The sequence below is a fragment of the Haemorhous mexicanus genome, chromosome 1, assembly GCF_027477595.1.
Source record: "Haemorhous mexicanus isolate bHaeMex1 chromosome 1, bHaeMex1.pri, whole genome shotgun sequence".
NCBI classification, from domain to species: domain Eukaryota; kingdom Metazoa; phylum Chordata; class Aves; order Passeriformes; family Fringillidae; genus Haemorhous; species Haemorhous mexicanus.
In genome coordinates, this window is record NC_082341.1 from 83485543 (window position 1) to 83499652 (window position 14110).

The following is a 14110-nucleotide window of genomic DNA, read 5'->3' on the forward strand; positions in this document are numbered from 1 at the left end:
TAGAGCCTTCTGTAGCATAGACCATTAGATTTACTTACATCTTTTGGCCCTCCTTAGTCCTGACATATGAATATTTGTACCTGATCTATGAAAAAGTGGACAGGCCAACTACATTCTAGTAACAGGTGGAGCAGGAATTTTGCTGGAGCATTGAGCTGGGATTGTCTTTTCAATTTGTATTTTTTCTTCCAGAAAACATTTGTCTCTTTCTGTGAGGTTTAAATGTTAGAGAGTTGCTTATTCCTTGTTTATTTAGTTGACTAAGGTTCTCAATGCAGTAGTTTTTCCTTCTTGTGTATGAAAAATTACAGAAAAAGCACTTTCCTGTGTCTTCTAATTCATCCTGGTGGTGTGCTTAAGTGCCTAGTGTTGGTTCTACCTTTAAGCTCTACTATTGTAGGATGCATTAATAATTATTTTGTCTGCCCCTGCAATGCATGCTAAAGGAGGATAGCAATAGGAGCATGTAGGAAGGGTTAATGGATACCCAGACTGTTGACCCAGGGCTGTAATTGCATTTGCTTTGCATCCCACAGCACCTCTGGATGTACAGCCTAAGCAAGGGGCACTCTAGAGAGTCCCCCTGTGGGATAAGGCTCCATAGCATGGGCAAGGCACTCACCTTGGGATTACAATTCTTTAATAAGCAATCAGGGTCATAAAGCTGAGGAGATGTATGGTCCTGGAAGCAGGTCTGCCAACATAACACTGGATATAGAAAGCATATGTCTGGAATGAAGGGAAAAGCAGCCTGCAATGGGCAGGCCTTCTCTGCTTTGCAGTGAGCTGCTGTCTTCCAAGTGCTTGGCTTCTACCATGGGCCTTATGGAAGAAGAGCAGGGCAGATGTTTGTGCTTAGATTTTGTAATGAATATGGTTTAGCACATTGATTTTGCTGGAGTACTGTAACCCATAGAATGAATCTTTTCTGTAAGAGAAATCAAAAAATATTTGCTGTGTTAATAATAGTTGTTTGATGAGGGATTTTTGGTTTATGATTCTTTCATTGTATTTTGATTTTCTTTCTCAAAAGAAAAGGCACTTTTAATGATTTCATAGTTTTTGCATCCAACAGAAATTAACTAATTGGGAAAAGTCTACTCTGACCTGTTCTGCAACTGTTAAGCTAAGGTTAGAGTAGGAATTTGCTTCAAAGTAAGTAAAAATAAAGCATGACTTTACAAGTATATAAACAGTAAGTTCCATTTGTATGGGTTTAAACACTTTGTACCACAAATATAACCACAACAGTTGTGGTGGAGCTTCATGGTACTGCAGCCTGGGGAGTACACAAAGTAATTTGTTCAGGTGCAGCAATGGGTTTCTTTCCATTGCAATGACAACTAGACAAGCCCTGATGCCTAATCCAGAAGTTTGTTTGCAGCTGTATTTTCAGAAGGTCACCTGAGGAAAAAAACCCCTGTATATGATATCTTATATTGTCAGTTACATGTTTATAACTATAGCTGCTTTCTACCCAGTATTTCCTTTCTTTTTTAAACTTATTGATGAAAATTATTTAAAACATAGGAGTCATTGCATGCAAATGCTGAGAAACATATGCCTTGAACAAATTCTAAAAAATGAGTTATATTTTTGACAAACTAGGCCTCAGCTCCTTTCTGGTAAGCAGGGGTGTGAATTGTGATTGGTTTCAGAAGTAATAAGTTCTTTTGCTGAACTTTCTCGATGGAGTCCTCTTTTTAGTTCGAACCTGTGGACCAGTGTTGGCATGTGTTTCCTTTCTTCACTGGAGCTGTGGCGCCTGTTTTCCTTTCATCTGCAGTGAGTCAATGACTTACCAGCAAGGGTGTGTTTAATATATCTCTGTGAGGAGAGAATACAGTGTGAAAGAGGTAGGAAAACTGGTCATTGGAAGTGTAAGAAAAAAGTATAGGCGAAAGTGAATCGTAAAATAATCTGCTACAGTCTCTGTCTATGCCATTTTTCTTGCTGGTTTTCCCAACACAGAGCAATGCTTGTTAACCTAAAGTTGTTCTGAGTGAATTTATTATTCACAGATATATTTATAATATAACATTACTTTAAGACTAGAACTGTCACAATGAATCGATACCAATGGTGCACAGAAATTGCTGAAGAAAATCTTGTTTTTCTCAGTTCTAATTGTAAGATAGAGACTGCAGAGTCCCAAGGTGGCACAGCAGAGTGTTTACAAGTGCTCCTAGCTGTGCCCTTCAAGCACCAATGTTGTAAAGAGACTCCCAGGCAGGACATGCTGAATGAATGAACAGGTGGATTTCCTCTTGCCAGCCCTGACACCTTGCTTAATAGATTCCCCTGGGGTTAATGGGACTGTCACCAGGGCACCGGGGGTGATGTGATGGAGTCAGCGTGGCACATCCCTGGGGAGACTTCTGACATGAATCGCTGCCTTTGAAGAGGATAGTGGTGTAACTTGAGTGTCACAGGAAGAGATCTAAGGCTAAAATTATTACACAGCTTCAGGAAGATGGAGTTATTGTATCATCCTTAGGTTAGATGCATTTAATTGTAAAATAGCTTTAGCATGCAGAAATATATTTTTATTTTCTTCTGATAAGATTAGTGAGTTTGTTGTACCGATGCCACCCAGAGACTTCTGTTAATATTGCAAATTTGCTAGTTTCCAACTCTAGTGTTATTGTTGCTACTGTTATTATGGTGGTATTATTATTATTATTGCTATTGTTGTTATTTTGCTGACACAGTTTCTTCAAGAAGGTGCTGCTGTGCATATGTTTAACTTTGTGCTCACGATTTTCAAAAAAGACACCGTGGCTCAAGGTGTCACATATACCATAAACCATACTGAAACTTTTAATCTCTATGTTAATTTATTAAATTAAATCAGGAGGTCCTAATTGTCTTTTGACTTTGTTATTTGCCAAATTTAATTGGGTTCTAAACATCCCATTCTATTCCTTGTAAGTAATTTCTCAATTTATTTTACTGTGTACTGTAGCTCCACTTTGAAGTACTGAAGAATGAAACTTAGGTTAGAGCAACTTTACAATTTCATTTGCAAAGAACTGTAGAGCTCAACCCTTGGGGAGTCCTTGGAACAATGTAAACCAAACAAGTCATGGCCTGTTGGGCAGATACTAAATTTAAAGTAAAATAGAGACAGGTTTCTGGTCTTTCATTTTTTATAATATGAGTATCTAATGTCCTTCTGCACAGCTTTGATTGTTAACCTCCTTTGTCTTTAAACCTCTTTAAGAGAATTCCTTGACCTTTCCTCTGAGCTGGGTGGAATCCGGTGTGTTTGCTTTGCTGTTGATTTATGGACCATGGCAAACTTTGTTTTATATTAAATCGAAGCTATTAACCCTCCCTCCTAAAACCCAAACCCCCCAGAAAACCCATAACATCCGATTCCCAGCATGTGAAAGACAGCTGTAGCCTTCTCAGAAAGACTTTTTTTTTTTTCAACATCCATCTTTTAGTTCCATGAGAAAGTATTTTTCTTGGGAATATTTTTGAGTTATAAGGCCTGCAGATTTCAGTCCTATAACAGCAATGAAATTTTTTTTGATTGTTGTTGCTAAGGGTAAGCATGTCTTGAATGTACCAAAAGGACACAGTGAGTATTGGCAATCACCTGCTACCATGACTGCATGTGTACCATGATAGTTTTCCCTGGACAGCTCTGAGTCCTAGACCGATGTCTGCAGAATGGCAAACATGCCTACTTAGTTTGAAGGGAAAAACACATCCAGGCTGAAGGTGTGTTTCAATTATTGTCCTCAGTATCAGGAGTAAGAAGAGAGAAGTCAATAAAGGGCTTGGTGTTTTACTGTAATTCACATGAAGTGAGGGCAGAGGACAGGAGGGAAATGTCAGGAAGGGGAGGGTTAGGATTGGAAAGTGTAGGGATGTTGCTGTTTGTCACCTATGACCAGCAAGCAATACTATTAGGTGATGTGTTGACAGGGCAGCTTAATTGCCTTACACATTTATTTATGCTAGTTGTAGTACACAAAATGTACTGCTATGTTATTGTGTAGAGCTTGTCATGCTGCATCTGCATGAAAACCGTTAAGAAATTTAAATTATTACTTTTTACTACTTTACTATTATAGTTTTAATTGGAAGAAAAACAATGTATAGGCCTTTAGTAGTTAATTATAAATTTTTTACTCTAAGGAGATAATTCAATGCAAAACGAAAAAGTCTTGTTTCACCTATGGGTTTTCAGCAAGAATTCACTATTTCGGTGAAAAGAAACTTAATTATTCTGTTAATTAGTTACATAAGCTTTTATTTTTGCAGTGTACATGGGGTTGGATTGCCTTTTAAAATTCTTTTTTGCAGGCCCTGTTTATGTTCATTTTCCCTTGCAAAAGTGTCATGAAGTTGTAGCTTTATCTCATAAATGATTTCTGTGTGACACATGCTGCCACTGTGACACACAAGAGATACAGTTTCAGAGTGTTTTCTGAAAAAGAAGAGCTCTATCAGCCATTTGCTCTTCCTGACCTTATTCCCTCAAGCAAGAGCACTGCTGAATGCAGCAAAGACAGGATAAAAAAATTTATATTTTGAAGGGGATTCAGATTTCATAGAGATTTCTTAGCAAGTCCTCATTCTTGTTCTCTAGCCTGGGCTTGCCTTCTTGGCCCCTGCTCCCTTGCTCCAAACCTGGAAGTGGTCTCAATCACCTGCCTGCTGTACCTTGAAGCTTTATTGTGTCTTGCTGAGACAGCAGGACAGGTTGAGTCTTTGAATTTCAGTTTCCCTGCAGATAACTTCTGGCACTGCAGTACTTCTGTGTACTGAGCTGTCCCTGGCCTCTCATGCTGTGGGGAGACACTCCTCGCCTCTTCCTTCAGAAGACCAAGGGTCTCACTTGTCCTGCCAATATAGAGCTGGGATAATTCCATTCTCAGCTGCTTACCTTGTCACTCTTTCAGAGACTGATGTTTCCACAGTGGGTCTTGCTGGTTTTTTGTTTTGTTTTCTTTTTTTTTTTTTCCCCCTTCTTTTATCAGTAAGTGAGATTCTTTGTGATTTACCTCTGGATTTCCTCATCTTCATGTCCTACCTAATTTCTTAATGTTTTAGAACTTTGCAATTGATGGTTTCATATGAAATGCAGGATTGAAAAGTTAAGGCTGCAAAATCAAGTCCAAAAAATTTAGGAAACACTTCTTTTATGCTTGCCTGTTTAGCCATATATATATATTTAAATAACAATAGATAAATAAGTATGTATAAGGCTATATATACAGTTCTGTAAAGTATAGGAGTGTTTTTCCTCCCTCAGAATCCTGCTGGTTCTCTGCACAGCATCTGAAGTAATGGCTGATGGCAGCTGTAATCACAGTTATCTAATATGTGGCCATATCTCCTTTCCACCCCAGTGTTTGAATCCTGGTTTGAGCACCCATCCAATGCAGATGGAGAGCAACAGTGAATTTAGCTACAAGTGCTGCAGAACATGTACAAACTGGCATCGCGAGCCTGAAATTGCCCAGATGCATACGGGCTGACATTAAAAATGCAGAAGTTACTTTTCTGACACCCAAGTGATTCTATTTCACAGTTCCATCTGTTTTTCCAGAGTATATGATGATACAGCTTCTGCACACTGCATTTAATGGTTGTCTGCAATGGCTGAACACGTTCTGACACAGAATAACATTTTTCTCCTGGGCCCATTCCTTAGGAATGGATAGCCCACTTGTGCTAAAACTTTAAATTAGGAACAAATCATCCTGAAACAGGCACCAGACATGGATTATTTCAACTGAGACATTTGCAAAAGCAAAAAATATGCTTGTGAGTAAAGAAGAGAGCTTAGAATGAGTGTTTTTAACCTGAGCTGCAACTAATGATACCATTGTCAAAAATTGCACTTCTGCAGCACCCTCAGGGAGTTGGGTTGGTTTTGACTCCATGTTCTAAATGATCATGACCATGGGCTCGCCTTTGGTCTTTCAAAGGGCTGTGTCACACCTGTAATCTTCAAACAGGCTCACAGCCCGTACATACTCAGCCCTCTTCACCTTTTCTGTAAGCTCCAGCCCACTGCTTTGTGGCTACATTAAAAAAAAAAACAACAAAACCAACCAAACACAAAAGCTTCAATCAATATCCTGACAACTGCAGAATTCTAGAAAATGAAGTTTTTATACAACTGGACTTTTTTTTAGCGAGCCATTTCTACCACTTATATTTTTACAGAAACTTTATATATTCTATATGGCTATTTTAAAAAAAGTAAAAATAAAGGATAATTATGCTCTGTTCCCACAGTATTTGTGGATTTGTTTAGCCAAACTGTTTAGTGTCCAGTTAGTGATATGAATAAAGAAATTATCTACTAGTAATGAAAATATTTGAGGATTTGATTTGCAACTATTTATGTGTGCTTAAGTTTGAAAGTAGGAACAAGTTTGTATTCTGAATACAAGTAATGCCCCTTGCTGATTTTCAGTAATTCACATGCTTGTCTGCCCTGCTTAATGTAGCACTAAATTGGTCTGAGAAAGGAAAGTAAAAAAAAATAATTCAAGGAATGTCAAACATTTTTCCTTTTTCATCCCTCATTTCTCAACTTTTTTATTGTGAAAAATGATGAAAAGTCAAACCTGCTTGTTTTCCTCATTGCTTTTCACTTAATCAGATCCTTTTGTAAAGAAAATAAATAACTAAATAGCAAACTAAAAAAAAAAACCTCTAGTCCTCAGCTGTTTTTGATGCATGGAAATTTAATCTAACTTTACTTGAGTATGTCCCAGTGAATTGCAGCTGTACTGTGGTGTTTTCTGCTTTACCCAAGGAGGAAAAAAATTCAGAACAAAATATGGATACTTGATTCAAATGTGTATCAGGTGGCTGCCCTATATATTTTACAGGCCTGTATTATAAATTAAATGGCATGGTGGTGAAAGTCTCCTATGTTTCCTTAGAGGACCATAAGGAGAAAACTTGCAGACCCACATGAAATATCTGCAGATTTAATGGTGGCTACCTGATGTACTACACCTATAACATTTATAGTAAAAGTTGTATTTCTTGATTGTTTTTAGAAATTGCCCCTTGGCTACACGTGTTCAAAGCAGAGGATGCTGTGGACTTCTCACAGTTAACATTTGACCCAGGACAAAAAGAGCTTATTGCTGGAGCAAGGTGAGAAATCTGTTTTCTTTTTTGTGTTGCACCAGACTGGATATTTTACTTTGTTGATGAGCAATATTTAGCCAAATTCCAATATCAGTGTGCTCTTGTGTGACTGCCCTGCTTTCTGGACCCACTAAACTGAATGTTATGTATGCTTATTTCTCTAGTCCCTGAGAACCAGAGTTACAAGATGGACTGCCTGCCTGGCATCAAGGTTTATAATACACTGTCCTAATTTTTAGGAGGACTGTCCTGGAGTGCACAATCTTTGTGTGCATACGCCAGAACAAACAGGTGCTGTATGGCAATGTGACAAAAGTTGCCATTGCATGAGGCTTAGAATGATACCAAATTTGGCTAGACAATGTGGCTCTTTGTCTTGTCATGTTTCTAATAATTATTCACTCCATGCCAGGAGCGATCTGTTAAAGACTGCAGAACTAGTGGTAAAGTTGGTGATAGTCACTGTTTGCACAGTAGGAGAGCACTCTGCAAGCTGTGATCAACAGTGACACTGTCTTAGATGTCAACATTGAAGCAGTGACAGTCCTTAAACACTATTTTTTTCCCTCTTAGCATATGAAGCTTAGTAAAACATCTTGGTTGTCCAAAAAAATGTTACCATCTAAACTTATTATTCACACCCACCTTCTGAATATATTTTACTTTTGAATTAACAAAATTCTAGTCACTTCACTTATCTGCTAGTTTTAGCATTGGACTATATTTCTGTTTCCCAGTTTGCTTCTTAGATGAAAATGAGTTTCAAAATGCAGAGTCATAAAAGGCACTGCAAGAAACTTTTTTCCATGGACCAGTGGAATTTGCTTATCTACAGGGGAAAACTCTCTGAGTGTGGAAATAGGCATGTGTGTGTGTGCATATATATTCATATATCTTTGGTCCACATGAAGTGGGGTCTGCTGTGCCTTGATGATGATTTTTCAATTCTGTAAGCTACCCAATGAAACAAGGTGTGAGGTTATCAACTGCTGCTGCTCTGCAAGGACTGTCATCATAAGTTGTCTGAGCCTCTCCCTAGGCCCCAGACCCATGGAAATGTGTGTTGGATTACTGCACTTTGTATAGATATCCCAATAACTGTTAAAAAAAAAAAAAAAGAATACTTTTCCCTCCTTGCTCTCTTATTTTATTCTTTATACTGTTTATCTGGAGTCCAAATCTGAGCAAAAAAAAAGCTCATTTGAACCAGTACTTTTGATGAAGCTTTTTAAATCACTATGGGATAAGCTTGGGATGATTTTGTTGAATAAGCAGTGACTACAAAAAAAAAATCAGCGGTTAATTCTGCTTTTTGCTAAAGATCCCATATATCAAAAGATGTATTTTTCCTAAAAGTTAATGATGCTTCAGAGCTTTATATCTCTTGTTCTGACTAAAATTAAAAAAAAATAAATTCAAGGTTATTACATTTATAACAGCAATTTTGTTTCACGCTGTTCAGTATAGTTGGCTGTTACTTGTTCATAGAAGGCATTTATTTTCCCTTTCCTTATTCTGCATTTCCATTCTAAATTTTAACCTTTCTGGTGTTGTGTTTGGCCATGGAGATCTTCCTTTAGAATACCTAAATTTGCTTGTAGTTTTTTCTAATTACATGTATTATTGATATCAGTACATCCTTTTCACTACACACCTTTCTGGTCTTTAGGCATTGTGCCCCACGAGTCATTGTACATCTTGGGGCCCTAGATTCAGAGACTGGCAGCCAATTGTCAGGGTGCTGTAGTCCCAACACTGCAAGTGTTGATCACACTGATAATCTTACTGATTACACACCTTCTGCATGTAGTCTTTGCTGCAGGTAGACCAAATCCATTCATTGTGAATTACAGAATCACAGAACAACTAGGTTGGTGGAGACCTTCAAGATCATCAAGTCCAACCCATGCCCTAACACCTTAACTAAACCATGGCACCGAGTACCCCATCCAGTCTTTTATTAAACACATCCAGGGATGGTGACTCCATGACCTCCCCAGGCAGACAACTGCAGTACTTTATCACTCTGTGAAAAACTTTCCTAATACCCAACCTATACTTCCCTTGGTGCAGCTTGAGACTGTGTCCTCCAGTTCTGTCAGTTGTTGCCCGGAGGAAGAGACCAACCCCCACCTGACTACAGCCACCTTTCAGGAAGTTGTAGAGTGTGATAAGGTCACCCAAGTCTCCTTTTCTCCAGGCTAAACACCCCCAGCTCCCACAGGGAGCAGCCCCTAACCAGCCTTGTTGCCCTCCTCTGGATGTGCCCAAGTGTCTCAACATCCTTCCCAAACTGAGGGGCCCAGAATTGGACACAGCACTCAAGGTGTGACCTCACCAGTGCCGAGCACAGGGGAAGGATGACCTCCCTGGTGCTGCTGGCCACAGTTCCTGATACAGGCCAGGGTGCCCTTGGCCTTCTTGGCTTCCAGGGCACACTGCTGGCTCCTGTTCAGCCAGCTGTTGACCAATACCCCCAGGTCCCTTTCTGCCTGAGCACTGTCCAGACACACTGCCCCCAGCCTATAATCAGATCTGCTCTGATCTTGATTGGTAATACATTCAGTTAATTTCTTTAAGTTGGTTCTATTTGCCCATGAAGGCAATCAGTGAGTTATGTCTCCCTGTCCTTAACTCATGAAGTTTTTGTTTTATTTTCTTTTCCTGCTCATTTGAGGAGGGGAGTGATAGAGCAGTTTTTGATGAGAACCTGGTCTTCAGCCAGGGTCAGCCCACTCCATTCTTGCACCTTCAGAATTCTGCTTTAGTAATTTAGTGGTATTCTAAGCTAGAGGAATGATTTTTCACAGCCAGAAGCTGTGTTTTGGCTCATCTTATGTTCATAATTAACTTTTTCCACCTTAATGGATTTAATAGTCGCAAATTCCTCTGCCTTAGAAATCAAACAAAATACTATTGTGAAAGTTTGATACTATTGGAAATTTTTAAATCCCTTTTCCATTATTGATATTGATGTCAAGTTACTCTTTTTCATTTATGAATTTCTCCAGCCTCTAAAGATATTTATGATTTGTCTTATTGAGAGTGGTAGCAAAGATCTCAACGGGGATCCAGACTGCATTCCTATTGGGAGTTGCCAATGTCATGCAGCTCTGTGGAAAGACAGATATGATCCTATGATACCCTAAAAGGTGTCTCCCAGAGTGATTGAGAACTTCTGATCTCTTTGCACAAGGTTCTTTGGAGACTTTAAATTGTGCTAGTGTGTACTATTTATATATGCTTGAACAAGGTTTAATGAAATGAGTTACAAATGTAAGGAAGGACTACTAAAAGGCAGATGAGAAGAGGGTTGGAAATGTGGTACAGGATAACAATGCCTGAGCGTGTGCCCAGCACCTGCCCATAAATCCATCAGCAGGTGAAAAGGATGTAGCAGTATAAATGGAACAGCAGTGTTGACAGAAAACCAGATAGTTTAAGTTGGCCATGAGTAATTTAGTCAAAAAGCAATGAGTTTTGTCCCATTTTGCTGAGGCAAACAGAATTAGAACAGAAATAATTTTGATATAGACTTTATTGCATAGCATTCACCATAGCAGGCAATAAGTGGGAAGTTCATCCTATGTTGCTGAGATTAGTCTTGCTCGTCCTCGACCTCTAAAGGTAGTCTTCTGATGTCTGTGGGCATTCTGTTGCCGTGCAAAAATAGATGATTTACAATCGTATCTGTCTGGCTATCCCCGCCCTCAGCTTCCGCAGGTTGTCTTCCACTTGTTATGAGAAGGTTATGAGTGGTTGATAATTTGTTTTTTGTTCTGCAAAACATCCAGCTCTCCTATAGATGTTGAGTTGATTAAGCTGGAGTCTTGTAGCCTTGTTTCCGTTTCCTTACACCATCAGCAGCAGTCAGTGAACAGTACCACTCCAACACTAGTATGTGCCTTCACATTAATCATGCAATCCATGCTCCCATGAAACTCTATCTTTAAAATGTGCCCCAGGCATTGTTCTTAATATTGTATGTGACCTGGCAGAAAAAAATAAATGAGTTCTATTGCAATCTGAAACCTTCTTGGGAGTTCATTTGTTTTCTTAGAAAAAAGCCAACCCATATGGCAGGGCAAAATTTACTTTTATAATTAAGTGGCACCAGCAAAGGATTACTCTCAGGGCATTAGCTCATCTGTAAGCTCAAGGAAATGAGAAACTGCTTGTTTATCTTATTCTGATAAATTCCAATAAAATATTCAGATGAAGTATTTCTCTGTGTGTTACTTGGTGGACTGATTTAGCATGTAATAAAATTTTATTGTGATTTCTGTATTTTGAAATTGCAGTAGGCCTAAAGATTCATGGATTTCTCAAAGAACACCCTTGTCTTCTTTGCTGTGTGAAAGTGCTTTGCCATATGTTTCTTTGGGAAGGTCAGTTGAAGGGGGAAAAGACCAGATTAGGGGAAGGATGCAACAGTCTGTGAGTTGCCCAGACAAATTGTGCATTGCATTTTTTCCTCCTCGTCTCCTGGCAATGTACATAACATATAGCAGCTCTAGTTTTGATAAACAAAAAATTGCTAAAAGTGTTTCATCCATTTTGGCTAAATGAGAGTCAACAAAAAGCACGTCTGAAATCCAGTATTTAAGGGCAGTTTTTTTATTTTTCTTCTTTTTTTGGTGACTTTTTATTTTGTTTTCTTAGTGGTTTTATTCAAGCCATATGAGAAGAATTCTGTCTATTTTTAAAGAGAAAATGAAGTTATCCTCTTTTCCCAAGCCTTCTGTGCTTGAAATTTTGACCTGGTAGCAGCCTGGATTGAGTTCATTCCTAAAATGTGGGGTTTTTTTGGTTTTCTTTTTTTAAATTCAAGTTGGGCTAGCTCAGCTATACTTTTAAATGATATAGTTAATATCAGAAATAGGCCTCAAAGCTATCCATCTTTCTTTTTAATTGCCTAATACATACTTAGAGATACCTTACTTTTTTTTTTTTTTTTTTTTTTTTTTAAACATAGAGTATCCTAATCGTTGTGGCTTTCTCCTGTATGTTCTCCATCAAGTTAATTAAACTTGGTTTTTAGGATTATGTCTTGCTTTGAGGTGGCTTATTGCCTCAGTCACTCCTTATCTCACTGATGAAGGACTGCAACAGTATGGCTTCTCCCTTAATTAGATGTGTGTTTGGGAACATTAATTTGAACCACTACCACTACTTGCCATAATAACAGAAAGCCAAATTAAAGGATTCATTAACAGTGTCTTAAGGATCTCTAATAAAGGAATAAATAACTACACAGGTTTGCTTTTCACTGTCGTCTGCTCCCAGCTGGAGAATCTGAGAGTTTCTTGTTAATAGGGTGCTCTGAGGGCTACATATACAGGGAGAATATACAGGCAGAGGGAATTGGTGCTCTGTTCTTTCAACATCCATCTGGTTATCGCTGCTCATTTGACACTTGGCTTAGGGTAATCAGTGTCTGCCTTCCACTGACTGAACTGGGCTAATCTAACCCATTCTAATCTAATGCATGGTTTAATGCTAAATCTGTGAGAAATTATTGTCTTACTGCTGCAAAAAGGAGGTCTTTTCCCCCCTACTGCTTGTCTTTTCAACCTTGCTAACAGGCTTCTGAATGCAGAGTGACTTTAGGCAATCCACTAACTCCATGAAAGTCCTTCCTGTTCTTGTTCTGATTTAATGTCTTGACATGTTAATTAGAATAGCTGATTGGTGCATCATCACAGAAGCCCTGGAGTTGACTCAGGGTAAGAACAAAAGAGAAATGACCCCTTTATTAGGGGTAAATGGAACTTTTGTCATTGTCATTTCCGTTTATTTAAAAAAAAAAAGAAAGAAAATATTCAGACTTTGGACGCTTTAGACTCTTTAGCTTCTCCCACTGACCTTTCTTGCACCCCACCTCCAACAACTCAAGCAAACTTTATGTGCCCAAGTTGATTACTGTAGCAGGAGACCACAAAAAGTTCAAACTGTCTAAAATTTCTGGTTTTAAGCCCATTTCCATTTTTGGAGGTCATTTGGATGAGATGTAACAGCAACATTCAAATATAATTTCAAATTAATCTTGAAAAAGTAACAGGAGATTAACATATTGAACAATGAAATGGTAACAAGACCACATAGAATTTGCATGGCTCTTAATGTGAGTGAATACTGTGCAGTATATGTAATTTCTGCCAAAATATAAAAACCGGGGGCATGTACTTTTACATACCTGTTGCAGCAATTAAAAGAGTATTAAAGATTTGGTTAGCCACAGTTATGACATACAGGATTAATATTTTGGTTGAGCTGGTATTTCAGGATAAAGTTGTATCCAACAACAGCTTACTAAATAAATAGCTCAATCACCTGGACTAAAACATAATACCCAGAAACATCCTTGACCTGCATGCATTGGAGGCAGACAGGTCTCAAATGTTGCAAGGCCATTGCCAGCTGGGGGGAACTTGAGTGCTGTGTGTGAGAAGTCAAGGCCAACAGAGACAGATGTTAGTGGAAGTTTGAGATGACGTGGCATGACTTCAGGAGGAGGGTGACCTCCAGAGCTACAAGGGCACCTGGTACTTTTCTGCTTTTTCTGGAGAAGCCTGTGGCAAGAAATATGTGGAAGTGAAATCTGGCTGTTGTTGAACATCTGTACAGGAGTGCTGTGTTCTAGGATCTCCAGCATTGCCGAGGCTGTACGAGGAACCACAGGGATCCAAAGTAAGATTTACTAATCCAGAGGAGAAAGCATCAAAGAAGGAAATCAGGTTTCACAGGACCTTTGAGTGGATTAATTCAATTTTTTTGGGGACTCTATAATAATTGCCTCCCATAGTGATTTTTTATTCTGTTTGACAAGCTCATTGTTTCACTGGTCAGCTTATTGTTGTTTGAGTCTTCCTTTTGCCACTTTGAATATTAATAAAAGGTGGTTCTTCATTCTTCAAGAAAACCTGTAATATTAGAAATTATTTAAAAAGAGCAATAAGAACAATAAAAATCACTTTTC

At 38.6% G+C, this 14110-nt stretch overlaps 1 protein-coding gene across 10 annotated transcripts in view; it reads left to right on the forward strand.

Moving 5' to 3' along the window:
- SEMA5A (semaphorin 5A) overlaps positions 1-14110 on the forward strand; it is a 320230-nt gene that overhangs the window by 108899 nt on the left and 197221 nt on the right. For all 10 annotated transcript variants that reach the window (XM_059854936.1, XM_059854946.1, XM_059854910.1 and 7 more), the window contains one exon: positions 7038-7137. In XM_059854936.1, the coding sequence (XP_059710919.1) occupies positions 7038-7137 (100 nt within the window). The remainder of the gene's footprint in view (positions 1-7037; positions 7138-14110) is intronic.